Below are 22,790 nucleotides of genomic sequence, written 5' to 3'. Positions count from 1 at the left end.
CTCAATAAATAAATAAATTTAAAAAAAAAAGAGAAAAGATGGATTTTTTGAAAAAATTAAAATTTCAGAAAAAATAAATGGTAAAGCACTAGAAAAATATTCTAGGAACAAATGAGAGATTTGATGGGTGGAAACCGCAAGAGAGGTCCAACCTGTACCTAGGGGAAGAAGTCCCCCCCCTCCTTTCAGTCTTCACTCTCAACAGAAACACTGCACCCCTCATATGAATACGTATAGTTACTTACCAAGGCCTTTATTAATTCTTTCACTCATTGGAAAGCTTCCTCTTCCAGCAAACTCCTCCCCATGATCAACCAGAGCCTCCTTCACTGCTTCATACCCATGCAACACCACAGTGGGCTGCATGCCCAAGTACAAAGTGAAAACAGGGCCATAGACTTTTGAGAACTGAAAATAGGAGAGAAAAATGTAAATACTAGTAAAAAAATCATTTTAATACCATGGAGTCAACCCCTCATTCACACTGATAATATCACTCACTCTATTTTAATAATTTTATTCAGGAAAAGCTTAATTTTAAATAGTTGTGAAGACTATATCATATCAGGGTGAATATAAATTATTGATCACCTTCAGTAAACCATATAATGGTTCAAGACTCAAGTAGTTCTCATACAAAGATTACAATGAATTTTCACACCAAAACATTCAGCAGGACGCTGACCACCAGAACTCCATATAAAAAATATACATGCCTGCTGACTGCCCCCTCTGTCTCAGCGCCTGACCACCCTAACCACCATCAAGCCTCCCATCGTTCCCACCATGTCCCAGTTCCCCAACTCAGGAAGAAACTCCCTGATTGAACAGAGGCCATTCCACTCTGACCTACAGACGTCCAGCCCACAGGTGTGGAGGCTCTTTCCTCAACCACTGGCAACTGTAGTCAGAAGATCAGAGAAGAAACAGAAACCGAGTAACATACACACATACTACTAAACTCATACTACTACATTTATAGATTTAATGCTACACATCAGATATCTGATGCCATATTTACAGGTTTAGAAAAAGAGCAGAGGACATCATATGGTACCTAAAAGACCAAGAATAGTCAAGGCCCTCCTAAGGAGTAAAAATGCTGTGTGAGATATAACAATAACTGATATCAAATTATATTATAGAATTATGTGATAGAAACTGTCTGGTAGTCACAAAAATAGGCAAATGGTCCAATGGAATAAACAAAATGATGCAGCAATAAAGCATCAATGGAAAGGCCCACTTACTTTCGAAATGCAAATTTGTAAGTCACCACAGTTGATACTATTGAGGAACCAGATTTGGCATAATGCTACTACAAACACAGAGAGTGGGCACCACGGGAGCTGCACCACAGGCATGCAATATTTCCTGGAAAATAGTTCCTTCTCTGGCAGGATACAAACATCACCAAATATGTTGAAATCTTGGCTTCTCTGTTGCATTTCTTATGTTATTCCTTGGTATTTAGTTAAATTAGGCATCAGTTACTTTGTTAGAGTCCAACATCAAATAGATAACCTTAATAAAATGTTTTTCTAAAATTATATTATATCATTATTATTAATGACTTATTGAATAAATCATTACTCACTATTGATCTTCAACCAGAAATAATGGAAAAGGTTTGGTTTTTTTTTTTTGTTGTGTTGTGATAGGAAATAGTCACAAATTTTGCAATTTTGTGGAATTTTTTGTTTTATAAAACACAAAGTTAATGTCCTTTCACCTGAAACCCCACTCATTACTGAATTCCCGACAATGTCCAGCTATAAGAGTCATAAGATACACAATACTTTGAAAGAGTTTTGACTTTGTGACTATTTATTACTAAATTGCCTCTGATACTAGATTTTCATCTAAAGCAACTGTCAGTTGATCTTCTTTATAAGGTACTGGCGGAGCACAAAGAATACTTACATTGGTCAAGCATTGGCTGATGTTCTTCACATCTATTTGGAAGAAATTACCAAAAACTGGGAGAGGAGTCGGGCCAGGAGGGAGCTTCGCTCTCTCAGAGCTCTGTCTCCAGAGTGAGAGGAGAAGCAGACAGCAGAGGCTGAGCACCAGGACCACAACTGCATCCATGGAGATCCTTCTGCCTGACACAGCTGTGCTCAGTCATCATGGAGCTTTTATAACACTACAGGGTGAATCAACATGTCCTTCTTTTGAACATCACTCACTGGTCAATCAGATAATGTTTAATCTCTCAAGTAGACTTTGTCCTTCTGATCGAAATAAAATTAAGATGTTCGTTACCCTTTCCCCTCTTTACAAGGTATCCAGTTGAATGTCTGGTTTAACAAAACAGATTGGTGTCAAAATAGTGCTAATAAAAATAAACAAACATTTATAACGAGCAACTATTTCTGAGAAGCAATAGATTAATTTTGAGATGTAAGAAAAACAACTCAACATTTATATTCTCAGGTTAGTGACCAGGTAGGAATTTAAGATTATGGATAGTTTATATGTGACATGAAATATATTTATTTGTCAACATAGTCTTACTGTGCAGTTTAAGTTGACCTCAAATTGACATTTATTTTGCTATATTCTTTCCAATATATCTGTGCACCTCCATGGTCATGTGTATTTAAAATATTTCTTTCCTATATTAAACAGTTGGACATATTTTGTTAAGCATTGTAAGTCTTATAGCTCCTTATTTCACTCTTTGGTCACTTACAAAGCTAAGATAACAAAACATAGCTATTAGTCATACATCTCCAATCATAAAATATATATTAAGTTTATCTGAAGAAAGTTGTTTGTGTTTCAGTGTTGTGTAGTTCAACCATGAAAGATCTTTTCTCCCTAAAGCTAATGGGAAATAAAGAACTGCCAGTGTCTCACAGCTCAGAGTGGGAAGAATTTAGAAATAAAACTATCTAGTGGACTTACTCCCCTGGCTTTACAATAGTTTCCTTAGGAAAGGTATGAGAAGTCTCTTCATACCACCAACGCAGATGTAAAACTATGTAAGCAGAATAGTCTCTAGACAGTAAAAATATTTGATATGACTTAAAATACCCCAAACAGCACCATCAATTGGGTGCCAAGTATTCAAGTATTCAGCTGTGAGCCTAAGAGGAATTTCTAACTTAACCCACACTTCCTGTATTTTGCTCTCTTCTATACACAAATCACTCAGTTTAATTATGTTCATCATAATTTCTTGACTGTGGACTATGGCACTATACTGATCATAATCACTAGCATTCACAGTGAGCATGAATCTAGTTAATTATTGTGTCATCATTGTTTTTACATAGAAGTCAGAAAAGTTTGATCAAATTTTGTAATCTTGCTCAAAGATTAAAAATAGATTGAAATTTTAAAAGTTAAAAATACAAAGGGAGCTATTATAAACTTCAATAACCCAAAGTCATGGTTATGCTCATTATTTTCAATGAAATAAGCAGTAATTAGTTGCCCAAATCATATTGCTCTAAAATCTCAAAAAATAGACTTGAATAAAACAGTCTTAGTAGAGTTCTTTTCATGCCCAGAGGGACACTTGTTCGGGCACATTTGTAAGTCAGCAGGATGCTTTGGACCAATTTTTTCTTTTTTTTTTTTTTTGGTTTTTCGAGACAGGGTTTCTCTGTGGCTTTGGAGCCTGTCCTGGCACTAGCTCTGTAGACCAGGCTGGTCTCGAACTCACAGAGATCTGCCTGCCTCTGCCTCCCGAGTGCTGGGATTAAAGGCGTGCGCCACCATCGCCCGGCCCAATTTTTTCTTTTATTGAATACAAGAATGAAAAAACACTTAAAGATAGATGGGACTCTATGCTCAACAGATCTGTATTTTTATTTACTTTTTAAGTAAAGAGATATTGATGATGCATGAAGTATAACCAATTATTGTAACTCAAGCAAAAATGAACTGACTCTTGGGAAAACATTTTATTGACCCTTCATTACATTTTGTTTGTTAGCTTGTTTATGTTTTCACCCACATCATATAGCAAGATTAATAAAAACCCGGGCACATAAATTCGGGTTCAACGCGAAGGTGAGAAAAACAAAACAACCAGCCACAGATATTACCTCTTCCTCAGTCTGAAATGGTGTCCCTGCCTTCAGGAATCTCAGAATCAGACTCTGTCTGAGAGCTGTCTCCTCCCATCTTATACTTCTTTCTAGGGCTGAGATTAATGGTGTACAAAACTACTGCCAGATTTCTATAGCAAACTAGTGTGACTATTAGGATTAATGATATGAGTCACCACTTCTAGGTCTATAAGGCTGACTGACAATTGGAGATGTTTTACTCTCTGATCTTCAGTCAAGCTTTATCTATCAAAATACAAATGAATTATCACTACAACATCACATAATTTTTTAAAATATTTTGGAACTTTTATGGAAAATTTCCTAGTGCATATTCATCACACAATTGAATAGATTTTATAATGTCTTTTTTCTTCAAGTATATCATGACTGTGACATCAAAAACACCCGTTCTTTACCATGTTGTTTCCTTCTCATTCTGACTCCGTCATCTTTCTCTTTTGAAACAGTCTCTCTTTCATGTCTGAAAAATAGTTCTCACTCAAAGAAATAAAAAGAAATAGTTTATTATGGAGCAAAGTATGCTGGACCATGGCTAAGAAACCTGGAATAATGTTTTCCAATATCCTGTTCCACATGGGAACAAATTCAAGGAAACCATAAATAAAGACTTTTGTCAAATTTATCAATGGAAGCATTAGGTAAAGTATTTTTAAAATATGGAAAAAAACTCAGGTACAGAACTCAGATGCCTTCTAAAGTTCTTAGTATTTTGGTTGATGGAGCCAGCAAAATATATAGATATAGATATAGATAAAGATAAAGATATACATATATAGATATATTCATATAGATATATATGGATAAATAATATATATGCAAAGCCAAGAATATGTATATATATATATATATATATAGTGTGTGTGTGTGTGTCTGTGTGTGTCTGTGTGTGTATGTGTGTATTCAAAGTTTACCTCATAATCACATAAGGATTTGGGAGGAATATTGCTGCAATGGAAGCAGAGCTGGCCTCCAGTCATTTAGTTCTATACTTGTAACATTCTAGCCTCTTCACCACATGAAGTTCTTATTTTTTTCTTAAAACATAAAAACATTTATTAAACAAACCTGGACTCAATATTATTATTTTGTCAAATTAGACAACAGAAAATTTTTTGCTAGGGTAAATATATGGAGATATAAACAAAAACCACAGTGATTATTTTAATTATGCAACTGGATTAGAAAATAAGAAAAGAAAAACTGGCTTTCTCATTCCACATGATAATTTCAAATGAGCCAGCAGGTGCTCAGCAGCAGGGACAGGGAACCTGCAGAGTGTATATGGCTCCTGTGAACACAGGAAGTCCTATAGTGAGCTCCCCCACTCTGGGAAGATAAAGGTCACCAGAGGGTTTGAGCCTGACCTCTGAGGATCAGGAGGACCACAAAGTCTCCAGCTCACTTCCCCTAAGCCACATAGGTAATAACATATATTACATGACCAACCTGAGCAACCTACCTGCCACTCTAAAATGACAGTGTGTAAAAATTTGCAAAGCTGTGAGGTTTGCAAGGCAGATTAGATGGAAGCATGGCAGTTCTAAATAGTCAGTCAGCCTTCATGCTTACCTCCTCTTTCATTCAAGCAAAATGCTCTAGAACAATACGTTTTTGACATAGTGGGATCTGACAACTAAAATAAAGAAAATGGTTGTATTGCCAGTATCTTAAGTATCTATCTTGTTTTAACACTTATAAAAATTTGAATTCCTAATTTTAAAAATGTAAATAAGAGGTAAGAGTAGAAGGAAATCAGAGATTTGTTCAAATATTTCATAGGTATGTTCTGAAATCAGTGTGTTTTCGAGTTTGTAATTAATATATTTATCATTTTATGAATCTGTGTTACTCTAGTTGACTGTTCTTGTGACTTATTCAGACAACTTTTCAAAGAGTGAATAGTAATGTTCTCCAGTGTTCAAATTCGTACAGACACAATATTCAATTAGGTGTTCTTAGACCAAGTTCAAGAACTAAGAAAGCCAACTGAGAATCTATGATGCCCAACCTAGGTAAAATAGAAAGAAAAGTTGTACTGAAGGATTTAGGAATCAAGGCATGTCTCTCTCGCATCTACTTCCCTATTTAGCCAGGAGCAGTGGATACATTTGGAAGGGAAAAGTCATTGCCTTGGACTCTAAACCGGTACTGAACCAGTTGTGATAACACTTCATTGCCCCATTCCCTTTGTGTATCTGCATATTGACCTTCTGGAACAACATGAACTGTCACCACCACCCTCCCCAACTCCCATGACCTGAAGAGAGAGTAAATCTGCACCTGGTGGGTGGAGCTAGCAGAGAATGTTGCACTGGTTTCACTGTTTGCTGCAATTCAGTGAGATGTGACAGGCAGAGACTGATGTCCCTGTGCTAAGATCAGAGCTTACAGATGGAGCCTTAGACCTGCCTTAGAATCATGTGGGAACCTGTGCAGTCATAGGACAGACATATCTTACATCACTGGCTGTAGTTTGTTGTTTTACTCTTTGGGCTCTTTTGGTGGGGCACCACCCAGCTCCTAAATAAATCAGAAGGAGCCTTATACTTAGTTATAAATGTCCAGGTTTAGCTTGGCATGTTTCTTGACAGCTTTTCTTAACTTATGTTATCCTGTTTACCTTTTGTCTCTTGGATTTCCCTGTTCTCTTACTTCTTTAAATCTTACTTTCACTCTTACGCTAAGGATTGTTGTGTAGCTGGGTGGCTGCCCCCTGATGTCCTTCTCCATCTCTCACTCCATCCTTTCTCCAAGATTTCTCCTTCTATATAATCTCTCTGCCTGACAGTTCTGCCTATCCTTTCTCCTGTCTTGCTATTGGCCATATATAGGTATAGTTTCCTGAGTGCTTCAGCCAGTGAGGGGCAGGACCAGTTCTCCCTAGTGGTACAGCCAATGAGGACCGGGTCTAACTCTGTACAGCTTTATCATCTAACCTTCTGTGGTGTTCAGAGCCACAGACCTCAACACAGATCACAGCTGCAACAGGGCCATGAACCTAGACATGGGCCCAGGCACAGACACTATGGCTCTGTGGAAATCAATCTCAATAGTATGGTGATACATTGTAAATGTCTGACCAGCTATATACTAGTGTATGCACAGATACATGTGTACATCAGGGTCACATAACGAAGAGATTGGTCTTGGGAGATGAAATCAGAAAGGTGATGAGAAAATAGTTTCTTATTGAATACATTTCTTGATACATATTAAGTGCTCAATTTCATGTGGTCTCAAAGAAGAAATGAGGATGATGGCTTGTGGCATCCAATTGCTATTCATATTAATTCAGAGATAAGAAGATAGGAGAACAGCATTAAGATCATATGCTTGGAGATATGAGAGCATAGATTCATTCTTTCACTTAAGTTATGTGCAAAGAATATTTTAAGTCCTTTTCTTCATAGCAACACAAAAATGGGAACAAGATTACAGACACTCCTTAATGTTACTCCCTTTCTGTTATTGGTTCTTATTATATTTCTACAGGTAGCAGCCACTCTGGAGCTTTCAGTGTTTCAAACCTCCATATCCATTAATTCTAGGTACGCTGAGTCAATGAAACTTTTCACCTTCTCCCCTCTCTGTCCTCTGTCTCCAACAGTATGTGGATTTTCATGTTCTTTTAGGAGTCTTTCTTTCATACATTAACTGTTCATGTAAAACAGAGGTCTTAGAACTGGTCCAACAATCAAGAATGCTTGTTATTAGGAGCGTGCGAAAGGGAAATTATATATAATATAATTATATATAATATAATTTGAATGGGTATGTAGTAATAATTTATATTTTCCAGTGATGTCATGTTAATAACTCAGTTTTAGATAAACATTAGCAATTGTGATGGCCAGTACAGGTGACAAACATTGTGGGTAGCAGTAGCATCTGTGCAGTCATATGTGAAACACTTCACAATTGAGGCTGTGTATTCCTTAGACCTTGAGGTAATGAAAAATGTGGAGGGGTACGAGAAGGCATTCATGAGGGGCAGGAGGTAGAAGATGCCCCAGAGGAAGCTATAGGTGATCGGGCAATCAGAACAACGTACTTTCTATCTCTTCAGGGAGCAATAGAAGAAATCTGATCTGAAGGTGGCAAGGGAGAGCACAGGCCCTACAATCTGTTATTTCTTAACTGTCCTGATCGAGACTTGTAAGGAGCGTTACCCTTAGTAGGTAAGCAGCTATTCTGTAGTCTGTGCATTATCCACATCATCTTTATTTTCTGATTTTTCTTCATCATCCTAACCTTCAATCAGTCTTCTGGAAATCTGTTTCAGCTCCTTAATGGAAAATTTGGCATCAATAGCCCAGAAGGCATCATCTACCTTCTGTAGCTTCCTTCCTTGAAGGTCTAATATTCTTTGGTGCTATAAGGAAGAGATTTGGCACAGTGCAACTTTTTTACCCCCACCCCTATGCCTATCATAAACACAAAATATAGCTGTCTTGATACCCAATTCAGGAATATATTTGTGAGCATCCTCCACAGAGATACCAGAATTACATGGCAGAGTAGATATATGTCAGTCTGAATATAAGATAGCAACCCTGTTCCTAAAGCACTTCACTGTTTTAGCTGGGAAAGGTAGAACCCCTTAGCAGTACCTGGCTAATATCCACAAGGTCAGCCAAGAGACTTACTGGGAAAAGGACAGAGTAAGGGATAAACATTTGTAGCCTATTCACACAGTGGATTCTTTCCTCCTTCATCTATGACAGACAGTTTTGTTACATACTTACTCTAGATTGGCAGCGGTGCTCTTTTAAGATTTGGAATGCATTGCTCTAAGCTCTTCAGGCTTTCAACATTTCTATTGAGAAAACTGCCATTATTTTCCATATATGAAGGATGGATTTTCCTTCATATATGATATGTGCTTTTCTCTGATACCTTTCAATGCTGTTTCTATGTTCTATATACTTAGTTTTCCAACCATGAGATGTTGTGAGAAGTTTCTTTTCTGATCTTTTCTTTTTGGTATTGTGTGTGCTGCTTGTATTACTGGGGAAGTTTTCTATGTTTTTATTGGAGTCTAATGTATGCCACTGTTCTATGAATATTCTTGCTAATCTATTCCTATAACTCAAAAATCCAATCTCACATTCTCTATATATTCATTTTATGCTTTTTTAAATTTTTTTCATATTCTTTTCTCATTTTGTCTTAATCCTTTTCTGTATCTTTCTGTCCTGGCATTCTATTTTCTGATTTATTAATGATCCTGTCAGGTTTTCCCTTGAATTTTCTACTTGGTTATTGTGCTATGCAGTTCCATACTCATTTCATCTCTATTCTTCTTCAGTAATTCCATCTCCTGATGGAATTATATTAAATTATATTTTCAACTCCTCTTGCTCATTTTCACCAGGTTTCTGTTGGGTTTTTTGTAGAATCCACTCAGGTGTAGATTATATTTTTAAGTCCTTCGCTTTAAGTCCATGAGCTTCTTCTTTATGTCTCTTTTTAAACTTGAAATTTGGTTGATATATATTATGCATATAAACTTACTACCAGAAGAGGGCATCAGACCCCATGATAAATGTTTATAAACTACGTGTAGGCACTGAGAATTGACCAAGTATTCAGTGCTCTTCCCCACTGAGTAATCTACTCATTCCATCCTTGATTGTTTAAAATGAATGAGATTTCTTTTAAATCCTTTGTCCTGAGCTTCATCTTAGGTAATTCTCATAGGATAAAGTTCTATAGGACTGGTGACTTTTGTAGGGGATATACTGCCTTTATCTTTCATATTGTTTCTATTTTTGCAACAATTATCTGTGCGTGTTGACTTCTTTAGTTCTGTCTGAAATCGACAGAGAAGATTGGGATTGAAATCGGAAAGTGTGGGGTAGGTTGAGTCTAAAGACTGAATATGGCTTAAATGGAATGAATGCAGATGGTGGATACATGGAGATTGGCTGATATGAAGGAAGCGTGTCCTGGTTCAAGATTGGTGGTAAAGAGAATATCTAAGGCTGTGGTAGGTGTATGGAAAGGATTATTAGGCTGAATACTCTGTTAAGGTATGCAGGGTATGATTGAACATTGAGGTTGAAAGTTGGCTCAAGGAACCTGCAGGCTGAAGCAGCTGAGGTGTGTGTCTTGGTCAGTGCATGGAAATTTGGATTCACACATAAGGAGTGGCTAAATCAAGGTACTGGGTTTCAGAAATGTTCAAACATGACAAGTCTTCATATGGAAGTTGGGAATCTGAACTCAGATCTTCATTCTTGGGGCATAAGTGCTTTCACCTTCTGAACCATCTAGTTCAGTAAAAATAAATCAAAGAATTCATAAAAGTTAGGAATATAGTGTTATGTGCAAATCTGTAAGTTAACCAGAGACACATAATATGTATGATGAAATTTATGATTTGACGTGTATAAATACATAAATATACACGTGATATAAAAGGAATAAAAATTGTAAACAATTTGAAAGCAATGGAGAATAATAGTTGAGGCCCAGGAAGTATTCAGTAGGATTCTCTTCAATTAAAGCAATTATGTTATCCCCCGAGATACGGACGGAGGGGGGAGGACCTAAGACTTACCACAGGGCAGGGCACCCTGACTGCTCTTTGGACTGGAGAGGGAGGGGGAAAGGAATGCAGAGAGGGGGAAAAGGGTGGGAGGAGGGAGAGAAGGGTGGGAGGACGGGGACGGAAATGGGAGGCTGGGAGGAGGAGGAAACTTGTTATTTTTTCCTTTTCTCAATAAAAAAAATTAATAAACAAAAAAAGAAATTATGTTATGAGCTGAAGAGTCTCACTACAAGTAAATGAAAAATTTTACAGTAAATTTTTGTTACAAAAGAGTGAGAAAAGATATTTTAGGATATCAAGGGGAATACTATACTTCTAACGAAGGGCTAGAAACAGTACGTAATCTAATTCCCCAAAAGCAACACGGCACTTTATAACACATTTAAAAATTCCTAAAGAATACCAAATATATAAATTATTTATACTCTAGAAGTGTATGCCCAGTTAACTTCAAAAGAAACAATAAAAGCAATGTCAAGAAAATGATCTCTTTAAATGCTCAGGTGACACACAATTAATAAAAACTCAGAGACAGATATTGTAATTCAACCTGAAGCCCGGAAAAGTAAGCAGTCAGCCACTGGCTCTTACCTTGACTTCAGTCCAAAAATGGTGAACGTGCCTACTGGAAACCTCAGAATGAGACTGAGACTGAGCGCTGTCTCCCTCCATTTTATAATCCTCTCTAGTTCTGTGATTCAGGGAGTACACCACCACCACCTGGATTCTATGGAAATCTAGTATGGCTACTGGGATTAAATGTGTGTGTCAATGTGGTTACTAGATTTAAGGTGTGCGTCATTGCTGCCTGGTCTGTAAGGGTGGCCAGTGTGGCTGTTTTATTTTTTCTGAACATCAGACAATCTTTATTTATTAATATAAAAATGAAATGCCACTACACTCAGGTTTCTTAAGAAGCAGAAGCAGAAGTTGATAGAAGTTAATAGAAGTTGAGAAGCAGAAGTTGACAGACATAGAAAGGAGAGACAAAATGCATACATATATGAGAGAAGGCTGATAGAGAGACATAAAGGTAATAGATGAATGAGAATTAATTTATTAAAGCAATTGGTGCACACGGTCTTATAACTGATAATTTCCTATGGAATCTGACTGCAACACAAATACTCAGGAAAACAGGTGGCAAGTCTGAATGCAGGCATAAAGGCCTGAGAATAGTGGAGTAAAGTGTTCTTAGGAAACTAGGAAAATACATAAACGTAAAAATATTACTACTTTGACCCACTTAACAAAAAGTCACATTTTGTACCACAACAATCTGTATTATAGATCAAATAGCATTGTGAATGTGTGCTTGTGCACTAATGTATGTGCAGACATAAATCTGCAGTAGAATCCAAGGTAGGAATTAACAGTTCCAGACAAAGTGCCGTCCCTAAGAATAAGTTAGTGAAGGGATAATCAGTAACGTCACTTCCGTTAGATTTCTTGTAATGAATGAGAAGGGAATAAGGCATCTGGAAGTTATAGAAATGTGACTCCTCCTGGAACCATTATTCTTTTGGGAAGAGAAAGGATGCACATGGAGCTTATGGTTAGCAATAGGTAAACAAAATTCATGCTCAATTCTAACCTAAAAATATCAAAGCAAAAGCATATTTAAAAGTTTACCTTTTATTGACATTAAAGCCAAGCAAGGCAAGACCTGACCCTGCAATTGCATTCCTCCCTGTGACTTATCCTCTAACTGGAGCTACTCCTGGACACTGGTTATTTGTTTCAAATACAAATACTTCTAGTGAGTCTAAGTGATGCTCAGCCAAAAAGCCTTGATACCACCTTGCTCTTCACATTCTGTATTTCATGTATGTATTTGGATGTGTATGCATAATCAGGTGCCTATATGAAAGAGAATGTATGTGCATGTGCATGCACATATGTGGAAGTCTGAAGTGTACCTTGGGTGTTGTTACTTGGGAGTTGACAAGCTTGTTTTCAGATATAACACTGGGAAACAAAGCTCATTAATTAGGCTGGGTTGGATGTCTAGCAAGCTCCCAGGATCTCTTGTTCTGTTTACCCAGTGTTGGTACAACAAGAACACACCACCATGTCTTCAGGATTAATGGGCAAGCACTTCAGTGAATGAAATATCTCTCTAGCACCCACTCTTACATTCCCTACGCTTCATGACATGTGGACCAACATGATGTGTAGGAAACTCTTATCTTATTTTGCTTCTTACCTAAACTGTAAGCAAGTCTAAGAACAGGTGCACAAATCAAACTTATTTATTACTGAAAACATACAGAAGAAAATGACCATGGATTCTATTACATGATTTGCAGTCAAGTTCTCTTTTAATTAAAGACCAGATACACCTTAGCAAAAGGAGTAATAACACAGTTGCAGAGAACAGAATATAACAATATATTTCTACTGTGAATCAACAAGTTGCAAAATAGTTAACAGGTGTTTCCTGGGTACAGAATGGGAATACCTGAGAGGAGGGAAGGACATTTTGTCCAAGATGGGGAAGGAGGTGAATGATGATCTAGGGGAGAATTACAGAAAACAGTATGGCTTGGGCTAGGCAATCTTCTCTTTGTTAGACAGGAATAAAACAGAGCTGGTATTGGGGTGGCACAGAGGCAAATCCATTGAGCACTGGGGTTGTATCAATATCCTTAGTATTAACTAGCGATTTCAGCTTAAAGTTCTGTAAAATGGTGGTGAGAAATAGAAAGAGCTCCATTCGTGCCAGGCCCTCTCCTGCACAAATCCGTTTTCCTGGGGGGATAAAATCAAAGATTACTATTCTCATTTGTAAATTTGAGAATCACTGCATTTGTAATTCAGACTATAAATGAAGGGGAAGTTTTAGGTGGATGGATAGATGTTTGGCTGAATGAAAGAACAATTAATTAGGCAAATAGAAAAATGTGGAACATAATTGTTTCTCAGTTAACCTATACTATTAAGAAATACATTGTTCAAAAATACTTTTTAACTAATTATAGTTATTCACATCTGTAATCAGGCTGCCTAAGAGACTGAGGAGGAATTTTGTGTTAATTAACACAAATAACTCTCTGATCTATTCATGAAATTCTATTAATGATAAGTGATTTCTTCTTATGTTTCTCCACAACCCATGAATTTTGAGGCAAGTAGGGAATCATTTATTAGAATGGTGTTCCATTTTTGGCACTAAGATATCAAGTTGGAAAGATAAATGTACTGATATTCTCCAATAACCCAGAGATCTTGGAGTCTTTCTCATTGGCCTACTTTAACTGAAATTTAAGAAGCATTATTCATTTGTGTGTTTACCAAGTGCACTTGGGATGCTTCAGTAATTTTTGGTATTTTGGAGACTTGTAAATACATAGTTGAGTATGGAGGTGAGTAACACAGCAAAGAAGACCTGAATGTAAATTATGACGTCTCCATTTTCACAGTGAGTAAAGTGTAAATGGCCTTTGCTTTCTTTGGTATTTCTGTGATGTAGCTAAAGGAAGAATACAAACACACTGTACTCCAGCTTTCTGAGTTTTGAACAGTGGATAACAATTAAAGACTCACTTTCATTACCTGACAAAGAAGAAATCTCTTTATCATGACACACATAAACACGAAAGTCATATTCCTGATCTTTGGCCATTAAGGAGCCACTAGATAAGTCGCTACAGATTCTCATGTCCCTGCATCCACGGAAATGAATTTTTATTACCTGTTGAAAATGGCACGAAGTAGTCACTTTTCTTAAAGCTTCCATTCTTATCTAGAAAGTGGCTAGGGTCAAATATCTCTGGGTTAGGGAATTCCTTGCTGTCATTCAGCACTGATGTCAGTGATGTTATTACCGTTGTTCCCTATAATGACACATAAAAACAAATAAAGTTAAAAGAAATCATGGAGCTAAGAAAAATCAGGAAAATATCCAGGTTCACCTTCTGCTCCATAGTTGGGATGAAGTGCAAAGAACAGTAGGGACATTTCAACAGGCAGAGCAGAAGCAGCAGGGAGGAAATCAGTCACAGTGTTGTAGCTGATGTGACTTCAATGACGTTCACATGAGTACTTGGACTAAAATTTCTATGTCTCTTCTCCCTTTCCTTTAGATTGAACTCTTGCTTCTCTGAACACCAACTGCTCTACTTCATTACATATGTCTACATACCCTTCATGTGAATCAGGTTATAAGTAGAAAAATTCATTGAGTGTTTTGAACAGAATAGGAGACCATTCATTAAGTACAATAAGGAAGATTTAGAAAGACAAAGGGCACTCCTTTTTCTCTCACTTACAGAATCTATCTTTGTATTTATATTATAAGAAAGAAAATGCAGTGCTATGTGCAGAAGTAGATGTGTTCAGCCTTGTATAAAATCTGTCTATGTGAATGTACAAACATAAATATAGGAATACATTTATATGCATATATATGGTGTGTGTCAGAAATGCAAGATGAGGACTATTTGGGAGAAAAAAGAGGAATGGAATGGGGAGAAGAGGGAGACAATAAAATAAAACAATGTATGATGAAGGTAAGATGATCTGGTGACAGCTAAATCGATAAAACTTCTGAAGACACAGAAATTGCAGGGAGCTGGTGCAGGCAAGTTCTCTTTAACTAGGACAAAAACAAACCTCGCAGGCAGGGCAGTGGTGGCGCATGCCTTTAATCACAGCACTCGGGAGGCAGAGGCAGGCAGATCTCTGTGAGTTCGAGACCAGCCTGGTCTACAGAGCTAGTTCCAAGACAGGCTCCAAAGCCACAGAGAAACCCTGTCTCGAAAAACCAAAAAAAAAACCCTCATATCATTTTAAACTTCCTAGAAAAGTGCTCTACAATCTTTTTCAAGGCTGCCAACACATATTAGAAAGCAGTTTATCTAAATATGTCTAAAATTTTAAAACTAAAAAGATCATTAATGATATAGGTAAATTATGTGAAAATTAAGTTCTAGTATCAACAGGCATTGAACATAGTATATTCATAATCATTTGTTTACATGTTAACTGTGACTGCTGCTCTACTGCAATGAGAGCTTCTGAAGGGGCAGCACAATCTTCTTGACTTAGAAAGGCTAAAATCTGCCAGAATATGGCAAAGATCATTGGTTCCTTCTTATCCTATTTGTTTTGATGAGATCAGTGGCTCTATTCTCATCTATGAAATCATTTATCCTATTTCTCAGAATGAAGAATCAACTTGGTTGTTTCATAAAGTACAACAATAGAATATTCTACTTGACTAGATCTTAAAGAAACCTGTTGTGTCATGAACCTGAAGGAGAGTGATGACGGAGTATAAGTTTAGCTGATACAACACTCACCTCAAACTAGGCTTTAAACCCAAGGAAGATATGAGTAAATGTGTCATTCCTATTTTGACCTTTGTTATACTTATTAGTTAGTTAACTCTAAGTATATAAACGTAACTAAGTTCTATATATTAACCACAGACGTCAACAATCTTACCTTGAGAATGTCCCTTAGCCAAACAGATACACTAACCCATATACTAAGTCTGTTATCATACAGAAAACCTACTGCCAATTGGAGAAGTAAGTTCTATTATCAGCACATGATGTTAGTAACTGGAACCTTACCAAAATCGTTTTGCCCCACTCCACCCTCCTCCCAAAAAAGAAGAATCCCAGGAGGACCAATGTCATACTTTCTGAAAGAAATTACTCCTATAAAAATTCTACATTTTTCATCTGCAATATGTGATGTCTTCAAAATAGCAATAATTGGCCACAGAAATGAAATAAGTACAAACATAATGACATCAGGAATCAATTTAAACTCCTTTTTAAGGCAAAAGCTTGGTTTTAATATAAAAATTCTATCAAATTTGAGCAAGAAAAACTATGAAGAGAATGGAACATGAGCTACTTTACCGTGGAGCCAATTATGTTTGAGTATGGCCCAGGGACACTGATTTTCACTTTGAGATGAATTTTATTCACAAAAGTCTGTACATTATTTTCAAAATTGTTCTTTATGCTCATTTTATGGTTCTATGTATTGTATACTTTTGATCACCGACTGTATAAGGTATAAACACATATTTATAATGGATTTCTCCACTACACATTGCTTATGACTTCTAGTTTAAGAAAATTCTCTTCATAGTTTTTCTTTCTCAAATTTGTTATTGGAAGTAGACAAGATTGCCGGGCAAAAATTGGGAACTTGGGGGTGGGGTGGGGTGGGGGCAAGGGGACATGGGGAAACAAAAGTGAGAAGGGGAGGATGGGGGGAGCTTGCGGGAGTGGGTTGGTTGGGATGGAAGAAGGGTGGATATGGGAGCAGGGAGGTATATATCTTAATTAAGGGAGCCATTTGGGGGTTGGCAAGAGTCTTGACTCTAGAAGGGTTCCCTGGTGTCTATAGAGATGTCCCCAGCTAGTTCCTTGGGCAGCTGAGGAGAGGGAGCCTGAAATGACCCTATCCTATAGCCATACTGATGAATATCTTGCATATTACCATAGAACCTTCATCTGGCGATGGATGGAGATAGAGACAGAGACCCACAATGGAGCACCAGACTGAGCTCCTAAGGTCCAAATCAGGAGCAGAAGGAGGGAGAACATGAGCAAGGAAGTCAGGACCACGAGGGGTGCACCCACCCACTGAGACTGCGTTGCTGATCTATTGGGAGCTAACCAAGGCCATCTGGACTGGGACTGAAAAAGCATGGGATGAAACCGGACTTTCTGAATGTGGCAGACAAGAAGGCTGATGAGAAGCCAAGGACATGGCACTGGGTTTTGATCCTACTGCATATACTAGCTTTGTGGGAACCTAGTCTGTTTGGATTTTCACCTTCTTAGACCTGGATGGACAGGGGAGGACCTTGGACTTCCCACAGGACAGGGAAGCCTGACAGCTCTTTGGACTGAAGAGGGAGGGGGAATGGAGTGGGGGGAGAAGGGAATAGGGAGAGGAGGAGGAGGCAGAAATTTTTTAATAAAAAAATTAAAAAGTCAGAAAAGACTTTTGGAAAATTGACAGAATGTGGACCTTCAAACAGAGATGCCTAAACCTTGCTGAACAGAATTTGGAACACTCTGAGAGCAAATGTGGGCATGTCATTACCAGCTATATCTGCACGTGCAGTAGAGCTGCTTCTCTCACCGTGAAGCTGTATAAGCCATCAGCAGCACCAGATAACGCAGAGGACTGTGACAACACTGTGAACCTGTGAGCATCAAGAGCACAGAGATGCAGCAGAGAAGAGACAAGCTCACCTTGGGGATGAGGTAGTTCCTGAATTTAATGTCACATGTCACTGCATGGGGCAGGTTGGTAGGGATGAGGCTGATGAATCTCTGGACCTCATGAATCACGGCATCTGTATAGGGCATGTGGCTTCTGTCCTGCATACAGGGGCTGCGGTTTCTGCCAACCACACGATCAATCTCTTCCTGGACTTTAGCTATATGGTCACAGCGACAAAAGGGAAAACAGGAGAAAAATAACATTTTTGGCACAATGTCAGGCCGTATACAGCACTATGTGAATATTCTAAAATAAGTGTAAATGTGCATTTTTCATTCATAGATAAAAGTATTTAAACATATATTTATACAGAAATGCTGTGTTGTGGATTTATATCACTATCCTCTACAGATATTAGGATAGATCAGGATATATTTATTACTTAGTAACTGTAACAATAAATAAACTATAAGTAATTAAAAATATCATAAAACAACATAATTATTTGGAGGTCTTTTATGTCTGAATATGTCTTATTATATATCTGAAATCCTTTTTTTGTCCAGGAGTGCCTCTTAAAATGTTAAGCACCATTATTAGGACTAATGCTGTTTTGCCTTTTGTCTCTGCCCAGTCCAGCATGTCAGAGATCCATTCATTGCCTCTGAGAGCCATTCTTTCAACCCTAGATCTAGGGTCAGGTTGCAGTAGGTCTGCGATGCCATTAAGCCAGTTGTATCACTCTGTTCACAAACCCCATTTAAATGCTCCATAGCAGGACCTCCTGAAAGAGTCAGAGTTTCTGCTGGCAGCACAACCCAGGAAGCCACCATTTCAAAACTGCCTCTTTATTTTTCTTTTACTACCACTGAATCAGGAAGACTCTCTTAAAGAAGCTGTGACATGCTGCCAGCAAGCAGAGCCAATCCGGAAAAGAAATGCAGGTAAACTTTGATTTTAGTGTCTAGAATTCCTTTGTAAGCCCTCTCAGTTTTTATGTGGATTTAACTAGCACATATTGGAGTTTCAATTTATTGTAGGAGGCTGTTAGTTTGTCCCCTGAAATAATCGCACGGCTGGTCAACTCCAAAATAATCACACAGAAATTGTATTAATTAAATCACTGCTTGGCCTATTAGCTCTAGCTTCTTATTGGTTAGCACTTACATCTTAACCCATTTCATTCATCTGTGTATTACCACATGGCTATGGCTTACCGGCAATTTTCTGTCCATTGTGGTGGGGCTACATGGCATGTCCCTGACTCTACCTCCTTCCTCCCAGTATTCAGTTAAGTCTTCTCTGCCTAGCTCTATTCTACCCTGTCACAGGGACAAAACAGCTTCTTTATTCATTAACCAATAAAGTCACACATATACAGAAGAATTTCCCACACCACACAAGGACAATTATATGTATTCACTTAAACTTGGACATTGCTCTTAAATCAATAATAACCAAGCTACAACCTGTAGAACCACTGAGGTTAGGTATGGAACTATGAAGGACAGAAAGACCTTGTTAGGAAGAGAGATAGAATAAATGTTTATGGATGTACTGGGTGTGGTGCTCAAATCAAGGCCTTAAGTGCTGAAGAGACGGGGCATTTATGTTGAAATACAGGTAGAGACATGTAAACTTCAGCATCATTTGAGGGAATGTATGGAATCTTAATACAGCAGAAACTTCATATATATATACATATATATGTATATATATATGAAACATATACAAAGGTGATCTGAAGGTGAGGTAGAGTCCCAACTAAACAACACTTTTCACCAAATGAAACTTCTAACACCAGCATTAGGTTACATCTAATTGAGTTTTGATCAAAGGAGTTCTCAGAAAATCTCCAAACAACCCAGGCTATTGTCAAGACATAGTTTGCTCTCCAAAACTGACAGCAAGGTCTCATTGTACAAAACTCTGGGACATTGAGAAGTCAAGTCAATGTTTACAAGGAAACTTCACCCATATGTTCCAGGATCTTTGATAGAGGAATATGCTCTGCTTATTGTCAAAAGAGAAACAAGCACCAACCCAGCCACAAAGTCTTTAATCAACAATGGTGTCATGCCTACTAGATATGCGAGGGCAATTGTGGCACAAAACCAACCAAGAACTTATCTGACTTATGACTCACTCCATGATATCACACCCATTCCTCAAACTGCTTGGGTGGCCATAATGGGAGACTAGATAGCCCTGAAACCTATAGTAAAACCAAATACTTCTGTTTTAAAAAAAAAATAACAACAAAACATAAAACAAAAATTATAGCAATAAAATGACTCCTGATGACATTATGCTCTACTCATTGAATAGCGTTTTGCTCAGTCACCTTTAGAGAATATTCATCTTGCAGCAGAGAGCAACAAGTACAGAGACCCTCAACCAGGCATTATGCAGAGAGTGAAAGATCTCAGAATACTTATCCTAAATGGAATGTCTCCATTAAACTCCTCCCCTCAGAGCACACTGTGGAATAGGAGGCAGAAAGAGTGCAAAACTCAGAGGGGATGGAGGGTATCAAGAATAAAAGGCTCTCTAAAATCAAAATAATCAAAGGACATATGCACTCATGGAGACCAAGTCAGCATGAATACAGCCTGTACAGGTATGTGATAGGTCCTTTGTACTAAATTATGGCTTCTAGTTTACTGTTATTGTGGAATTCTTTGCATGCAAAAGAAATGGCTTCTCTTTCCTATGCCTTCTCTTGAGTTCTTTCCCTTTCTTTTGCCTAATTTTAATGTACTATTTTTGTTTGTCATATTATATCTATTACATTCAATTATTTTATATATTATTCTTTAGAAGGCTGCTTGTTTTCTAATGAGAAGCAGAAAAGAAGGGTATTTGGGTGTGAGAGAAGGTGAGATTTTCAGGAAGGAGTAAAAGGAGAAGAAACCATAATCATGATATATCATGTGAAAAAATCCATTTTCACTTAAAGGGAAAAAACAGCAGATTGAGTTATAATACTTTGTGATACCAATCATTGTTAGATTAATTAAAATTACATAAATATTATTCATTAGCATAGAAATATGATTATTTTAAATTTTAGCAGCATCCTTATACCTTATTATATTTTATTTGTTTGTAATTTTCCTTTATTGTTTTTTGTTTTGGGGGGGTTGGGGTTTTTTTGTAATTTTCCTTTTTTGAGTTATAATTTTATTGGAAATTTTAGTAGATACTTTGAAATGCTGGGAATATATTCTCAATTAACAGAGCACTGCACTACAGTTGTTTCTCTTTCATTCCCTCTTTATGTTCACACCTACAGCACCCATATGGTAAATATTGAATTGGGAGCTTCTCAGGGGTGGTACCCAACAACTTCTATGATACTCTTACCCTCTGACAACTGCTATTCAGATTCCTGGATCCTATGACTTCCTGTTACTTTACTTCAGGTAATAGGATAAAATATGATCTCTCAAATTTCCTGAAGAAATGGAAAATTGAGCAAAACTTATGGTTAACCTAGAGGTTTCTTCTGTCTTTTATTTTATAAACACAAAAGAAGCCAGATGATTTTGAGAATTTTGGTGTAGTCTCAATGAGAAAAGCTTATGTGTGACTCAAGTATTTCCCTGAAGGGTGCCATGCTTCTAGCCAGTCCTGAAAACACCATGAGTCTGTGTCTTGGATTGGTATTTAATTCCTTGTAGTAAATACATGGAAAATATTTTCTATTATATTGGTGAAATAAGGAGTCCTGATTTATTCTTTTTGTCTAGATGAGTGACCCCACTGCTCACATTCATGGAACAAGGCATAGAAGGGGCTCTAAGATCTAGAATTCTGAAACTCAAATGCTGCCAGCCTCTGCTTTCATCCCTATGCATTGCTCATTCCTTGTCAATCAACAATGTATCAGGTAAAGAGCTTCTAACACTTAGTTTCTTTTAAAAATTTTATTTAGCTGGAGGGGTGTGACATGCTGAATGGGAATGGGAAGGGAACTTCAACAAGTCCAGCATCCTATATTCAACATTGTTCTCTTCTGAAACTGCTATTGCTTTGGAACCAGAATCTTTACATGTCTATAGATAGAGAGTCACAGCTTTTGTGTCTTACTTAATGCATGATCATCTAAAATTTATGTTTCAAGATCATTTTTCCTGTTCTATATTTTCTTATCCCTCATAATAATGTTTTAGTAATTTAGTAAAGCATTCTTAGCTGCTTGTTATTATCTCTTCCTATCCTAAAAAAAATATGATTCATGATTGTGCTTTTATTTTGTATTGGGCACAGAAGGGGGGGGTGTGTTTTGTATGTGCTGGACCAATCGATCTGTTTTAAACTACAGTGTGAAAGAAAAGTGTAGTATTGATACTGTTGAAAAGATCATTGTTCAACAAAAGTTTAAGGAAATGGACTTCTGAACTGATGAAATTTCTTAATCTACATTTTTTACATCGATCAAAAAACTTACTAGAGAATCTAAATATTTTGAAATCTTCTCAGAAGACACATTATCCCAGCCAGACTCAGTAAAGTATAGGCTTCAGTGAGGTGAATTTTCTTTTCTCCATCCCAAAGTTTGATTCATAAGAATGAAAGAAGAAAACTAAAAGGTTTTAGCTGACCTAAAAACATGACTTAAGAATAAAAGGACATGTATCTGAAGGACAATGTATGCTGGTCGTGCCTATTTCAGATTTCCCTCCAGAAATCTCACACACTGACTAGAATTTGATTGTTTGTCTTACAGTCTATTTCTCTTAGTCATGCTGTTTATTACGGTCAGTGAATGGCATAGACGATGAAGGACTGAGACTTCTGTAATAAAAACAACGCACAGGACACTAGCAGAGTCTGTCTACCATCTCAAAAGAACACTGTGGTCACCACCTGTGTCCTCACCTGCAACATCAGGGTGCTTCAGCAGGAGCAGTAAAGCGAATCTCACCACCTGTGTCCTCACCTGTGACATC

The 22,790-nt window shown here is 37.4% G+C and overlaps 1 protein-coding gene across 5 annotated transcripts in view; it reads right to left on the bottom strand.

The window, feature by feature from the left end:
* Positions 1-22,790, bottom strand: part of LOC101998871 (cytochrome P450 2C27-like) — a 95,398-nt gene that overhangs the window by 59,789 nt on the left and 12,819 nt on the right. For 4 of the 5 annotated variants that reach the window (XM_005352223.2, XM_005352224.2, XM_013348036.1 and 1 more), the window contains exons 1-2: positions 1,924-2,165; positions 246-408 (exon numbers count right to left, since the gene is read on the bottom strand). The exons of the other annotated variant lie outside the window; for it this stretch is intronic. In XM_005352223.2, coding sequence (XP_005352280.1) covers positions 246-408; positions 1,924-2,091 — 331 coding nt within the window. In that variant the 5' untranslated portion in view covers positions 2,092-2,165. Of the gene's footprint in view, positions 1-245; positions 409-1,923; positions 2,166-22,790 lie in introns of those variants that run through there. 5 annotated transcript variants of the gene reach the window in all.

This window comes from Microtus ochrogaster, chromosome 8 (genome assembly GCF_000317375.1).
Source record: "Microtus ochrogaster isolate Prairie Vole_2 chromosome 8, MicOch1.0, whole genome shotgun sequence".
Lineage (NCBI taxonomy): Eukaryota > Metazoa > Chordata > Mammalia > Rodentia > Cricetidae > Microtus > Microtus ochrogaster.
Note: the sequence above shows the minus strand (reverse complement) of the source record. Positions and strands in the feature narration are given on the sequence as shown.